Source organism: Cystoisospora suis (genome assembly GCF_002600585.1).
Source record: "Cystoisospora suis strain Wien I chromosome Unknown contig_1146, whole genome shotgun sequence".
NCBI lineage: Eukaryota > Apicomplexa > Conoidasida > Eucoccidiorida > Sarcocystidae > Cystoisospora > Cystoisospora suis.
In genome coordinates, this window is record NW_027153947.1 from 17,106 (window position 1) to 22,907 (window position 5,802).

General features: G+C 51.2%; 2 protein-coding genes across 2 annotated transcripts in view; one reads left to right on the top strand and one right to left on the bottom strand.

The window, feature by feature from the left end:
• CSUI_002732 (succinate dehydrogenase) overlaps positions 1 to 5,367 on the bottom strand; it is a 6,486-nt gene extending 1,119 nt beyond the window's left edge. The window contains exons 1-5 of the mRNA XM_068062931.1: positions 3,990 to 5,367; positions 2,852 to 2,996; positions 2,198 to 2,666; positions 1,274 to 1,431; positions 317 to 444 (exon numbers count right to left, since the gene is read on the bottom strand). Coding sequence (XP_067925094.1) covers positions 1,419 to 1,431; positions 2,198 to 2,666; positions 2,852 to 2,996; positions 3,990 to 4,367 — 1,005 coding nt within the window. The 5' untranslated portion in view covers positions 4,368 to 5,367 and the 3' untranslated portion in view covers positions 317 to 444; positions 1,274 to 1,418. The remainder of the gene's footprint in view (positions 1 to 316; positions 445 to 1,273; positions 1,432 to 2,197; positions 2,667 to 2,851; positions 2,997 to 3,989) is intronic.
• The window catches only part of CSUI_002733 (carbamoylphosphate synthetase), a gene marked incomplete at its 3' end in the record, with an annotated part of 23,938 nt that continues 23,429 nt past the window's right edge, over positions 5,294 to 5,802 (top strand). The window contains exon 1 of the mRNA XM_068062932.1: positions 5,294 to 5,802. This exon is cut by the window's right edge and continues 873 nt beyond it.

Sequence of the window (5,802 nt, forward strand, 5' to 3'; positions counted from 1 at the left end):
AAGCCCCGTGATACACTATGCAACACAACTGACGTGTCTACCTTGAACAAAGCGTCCCCTCTGCTAGCGGCAGTGACTTGTGGCGAGCAAGATTCGTGTGGTTCCATACGCTACCTCGTCACTAAACCCACAGGGGCCGCTAGCGAACGCATATCGAAACCTGCAGCTATGTGCTACCATCCCAAGAAAACACCATGACGTTCATACAGCGAGAGATAAAATGTAACCCATACCCTACCGACGTTCACGCCGCAAGACTTGGCCAGCAGAGACTGGGAGAGATCGCTGAACAGTTCTCGCTTCTTCAAATACGCACCTGTATAGCTTCATCGTGTCGTTCATTGCCGCCAGACGCTCTTCGGTGTACTCGTCGCGGCTNNATGCCCTTTGTAAAACACCTCTTCTTCTTCTTCGGTGTACTCGTCGCGGCTGTCCTCAATCCATCTGTCCCACGCAAAAATAAGAAAAAAAAAAAACCGCTCCAAAATTTGAGTAACATACACAGGAGACTGCTGTCATGGCAGTAATCTTGTAAGAAAGTCACGCCAAGACAGTGAAATTCTTTCATGAACTCCCGGGAGCAGAGACAGGAAAACAACGCTCTACGATAGCAAACGGAGAGGAAGATAGAAAAGGAGTACGACAAACTCCAACCCGGAAACAGCAGCGCACTAGACAACATGCAGCGCCCGCTCAACCATGGCGTCACATCCTTCAAACCAAAAGAGTCGCGCCGATAAAGAAAGGACTAGTGACGGACAGAGAGCAAACACATTTCTGCGTCTGCGAAGTCAGGACCCTTGACAAGCAGACGGGCAACGAGCAAGAGAATTGGGAGAGATATTTGAAGCCACGCTCCTCAAGGCACCAGGTCAGCTACGTTCTCTTTCAAACCGGAGTTGAACATGGAGGTAGAGTGACTGGGGAACTAGAATGCGCGGTCCGACGTTGCTTCAAGAAGAATATGCTACTACCATATACATGAGAACACCGCGAAGCTCGACCCCGACCAACAGGGCTGTTGATAGAGCCTACCTGACCAACCCCCTGCATCGGCCTACACATGCTTGGGGCCAGCCAGTTAAAATGCGAGTGACACAGCGCACTCGACCCAGAAACCAGTCCCGCAGAAGAAAAGCAGAAGACACAGGTACGGAGGAGAGGCAACTGTTGGCTGCCGAGGTATCCAGAGAATGAGAAGTCCCTTGCAGCCCATACACCGAGGGACGCTGTTGACTGCGCAGCCTGACTTGATAGAGATGAGTCAGGTTACCTGAAAGCTTGCATGAGAACCGCCGGGCCTAGATAGGTTTGCGGATTCCACCAGTAGGAGGGACAAGAGGTTGAGCAGCATGCACAGAGAATGCACTCGTACATCCCATCAAGTTTTTTTCGGTCTTCAATGGTCTGTAGATACTCTACGTTGGGATCCTGCAAAAAGAAGAGGACGTCGAAAGACAGTGAAAAACATGCCGAATTTGTATGGAGACCGAAGAAGGTGGGCGCCTGGATTCGTATACAGTCTCAGAAACGACACCAAAACATGAGCAGTTCGCCACACTTCGTACTCAGCTCCCGCACTGCTCGAGAGACTCACCACGTTTGTGTCTCTCTTCCATGAGTGCCAACTGAGGAATCACCTTTGCTCCAAAGCCCGCCCAACTACTTATCAAGCACTTAGTTTTTTAGAGGTCTGGGTACGAACGCACAGCATTCAGAGAGCCCATGTGAGCACTCCGACAATCGCAAGCTCGAATACAGCTCTCCTAGCTTCAACACCCGTGCCTCAGAGGAAGTAGGCAACGGACGTTCTCAACCACAGCTCTGCGAATGGACCGTACTAATATATGTGTTATTAGTTTGAACCCTAGACTCGATGCGTCCGTTCTATAAAGGCCAAGCAAGCAAGGCAGTTTTTTCCATCGACGTTCATAGCACTGTAGACAGCTCGGCTTGAGTTCTCACACCGAGACAAAGCAAACAGCCAACGAAGGTGTCAGTAAAATGACTATCTCTCCATGCGTCTGGGCAAAGTAGACATGGACACGAAGGCGGAAACATCCCCCTTCGGCATTCCCCGTCTCTCCGTGCCGTGGTTCTCTCATCCCTCTCTTATTCTTCCCTCTTGCAGAAAGATAATCTGAGATGCGACGACGTCGCACCAACCCGGCAAAGAACGTAATCCAGCTACCCTTACACGGTGTCTGATACGTTCTTGACAACAGAGAGATGAGAAGAAGACCAGAGACTCGACTGTACACTCACGGTCTTGACAGTTTTCCTCTTGAGCCACGGCTCAACACTGCGGTACTGCGCATAGAAGTTCGTCATATCTGGCACCAGATCGCGCAAGACCATCATATTGGGGAGCGGGAGAATCTCCACCGGAGGATTGTGTTCTCTGAAAACAGTCTTGTTGATGCGGTCTGTGACATTGCTCACGACCTCCTCTTCGTGTCGATCTTTCTGAATATCCTGACCTGCCGTCGTGAGACACGAACACATCCAGTCGGATGACACAAGTGAAAGAAGAATAGTATTTGAAAAGAGTCCAGGAGATATCCCACTATGAACATCGTCACTCGCAGAGCCCTCATGATACACCCATAAGAGCTCCGACGTACCCATGGCATAGAAAGAGATATGTCTGTCAGCAGTAAGGCCATCTATATATAAGCCCACAAAATCGACCGAAGAAATTGTATCGCATGTGAACAAGGAACTGAGGGTGTCGGCCAGGATGAGATGAAAGGGGATGAAAATATTGGCTCGACTGTCCATATGGCGAACATGAATATATTTATATATAACGCACATGCCAGACCGCTTGACCGGCATGGACCCTACTTACCCGGCATGAGACGCATAGCCTCGTTTTCTCGATGCGTCCGTTCTATAGGAGTCAAGCAAGCAAGGCAGTTTTTTCCATCGACGTTCATAGCACAAGAGCCGCAGATCCCTTCTCGACAACTCCGACGAAACACCAAGGAGGGATCCTGGGATGGCAACAAAAGAACCGAGAAAGACTTCGACTGACTGGATTGTCAGGCTAGAAGTGTTTGACAGAAGAACAGCAAATGACTCAGAACATTCCCCGAAAGTTGTTTCCAAAGATCAGAGAATGCGCCGAGACAAGAACGTCCGTGTTCATGCAAGGCCCGTGCAGGAGCACAGACGACAGTTCTTCACTTTCTCAGAGAAGCAAAGTATTTGTGTATACATACATGATGACTCGACATCTCACCATGTATGTTGTATGTAGTCTTTATAAGTATGGAGGCTTTCAAAGTATGTACATATGTATGTTGCCTCTCCTTTCTTGACGTGCAAATGTATGTATGGAGGACCCTTTGTGCAGGAGAATGTCTAGACGTCAGCCTGACACAGTGAGGTAGAAGCGCAATATCCCTTCTGTACAGACACCCAAGGTGGGCCTGAAGGAACGGAGCGGGACTCTATGTGACCCTCCCCGCATAGGAATACCTGGGGCGGTGCTTCACCACTGCAAGGGCCGTTCACGAGCGCTGCCGTGATTCAGAGAGTATCGCCCCCTACCTTGCTAACTGTTTAGAGGTTCGAGAAGCCAGCCTGTGCCTTAGTATGAAACTGTAACCCTGGTTATCGTGCTACTGTCGTCGCGTGCAACGCGGTGAGAAAAAACCCTCTGTCCTTGGCGACAAGATTTGCAACCGGTACGTAAGGCACCTTACCGTGCTACGCGGTACTGCCCTGAGCCTTCCTTCCAAGAAGAGCACCCCGAAACGCTCTTGCTACACGACCATTTTGCCGACGAAACCTTACAGGCTTAAAAAACGGAGACAATTCAGACTGGAGTCTACCACAGAGTGGCCTGTCCCTCGTTTGAACGGAGACCGCTGTCTTCACCTGATCAACGAAAACTAAAGGGCTACGCTGTAGCTTTGATGTCCCAAGCATGGACGCACTGATAAGCAGTTGTGTTCCCTTGAACCGCTTTCTGAACCGCATACCTGCCGGTCTTTGATGGCAATGAGAGCATCAAGGATCATGGGACCACACGTGGAAACGTCCAGTTCGTACTTTTGCATGCGAGGACGCTTGTCTGTCTCAGGATTGTAACGGTGAACCAAAAACTCCCTAATTCGCGGCCCCTTGAGTCCCACTTCTTTCTCCTTGGCAACGGCTGACCGCGTCATGGCCGCCGACGCAGCCGTAGCGGAAGGCTGGTCGGCGGGTGAGAACGGAGAAGCAGCAGCGCAAGTAGAGAAACTCCCGCGGACGGGCACGAAGGAAGGCGGTTCGAGAAAACGGGGAAGAAGAGAACAACCCTTGGATGAACGCACGTGCCGACTGCTGGGCACGGCCGCAGCCACGGCGGTCCGGAGCATCCTGCGGAGAGTGCAAGGAATGCAGAGAAAAATGGCAACCCGAACAACGCACCCCTGAAACAAGAAGAGACCACGTCAAAACCTCTTTGGCTAAGGCCTCCGCCAACGCCACACGGCTGGCCCAGAGAGGACAGTTGAGAGCCACCAAGAAGCCGTTCTCTTTCCGCGCTCACGCTCGGACACCACGCAAGGTCTGAACAGAGAAGAACAACTACGAGCTTCTCCCTACAGCGCAGCGGGAGAGGAGCAAAGAAGGAAGAGGGGTTTATCGCGAGGACCATGCAGACGAGTGAAGCTCCACACCGGACCGGAAAAAAAGCGAACTGCGTAACAACACCACGAAACAGGTAATGCTCGTAGAGACGAGACAATGATAAGAGACTCTGCTCTTGAAAAACCAACCACACCTCTACTTTGTCCCAAGTGAGAAAGCGCTCGCTACTGCACTTGTGCTGGGATCCACGGGAGGGGACAGCCAAAAGGCCCGACACCTCCTGTACTCCGCTTGTTCACCAGAGAAGAGATGCACCGACACAAAAGGCGTAGGAAGTGCCCAGTTGAGATGGCATTCAGCTAGGGGTTTCAAAAACCGCCTGGGTGGAGAAAGCCGAGCTCGCGGTTCACGAACACTCTCAGAACGCTACCGGCACGGTGTCACAAAGACAAAAAGTCGGCGGAAACGGTACAAAAACCAGGACACAACAGGAAACACTAGAGACAACTCCCTAGAACGACACGTCTTCCGCTGTTCTCGAGACTCGCAGTAGCTTTCCTCTCCGCTGTCCTGCTTTAAATTTCGTGCGCGTCAGTTACATGCGGCTTATGCCGGGTACCTTCTTGGAGAATGACGAGTAGCTTGAAGCATGCTGTGACAGAGCTCTTCGCAGACAGAAGGTAAAATCAGATTTGGGGTTCTGCAGGTTGCAGAACGCCTATTTCGTGAGGATTCAAGCAGCCCGAGGCGCGGCTTTTCCGGCACGCTTCCTCGGATCTGCAGAAGTTGTTCTTCGTAGGACAGTCGCGCCATTCAACAGAGGGGTCCCTGGGGCTCTGCATGCGGAGCCTTTCAAAAGCTAGTTGGAGACCAGTCGGCCCCCCTGTGGCTGGTCTTCATCGATTTTGCGAGGAAATGGTCTGAAACTCAAAGACTCGGAACGAGTTTCGAAACTCGACTTCTTTGTTGCCTGGTTGGTTCCGTCTCTTCATGTGTGGGCCTCTCAGCTACACCTTGACCTGCGGGGACGTGCTTCCTCTTTGTTTTTTCCCTTCGTTATAGTATTTGTCGACTTTATAGGCTGTTTAAGTCAATTCGTCGATAAGTATAACTTCGTTGGGTCTCCCTGAGTTCACTACCCTCGTTTTTTCCTAACAGCTGTTCAGTTGGAACCCGGGGCTGTCTGTGATACGTCATCCGATCGGCAAACAGTAGCTTCTG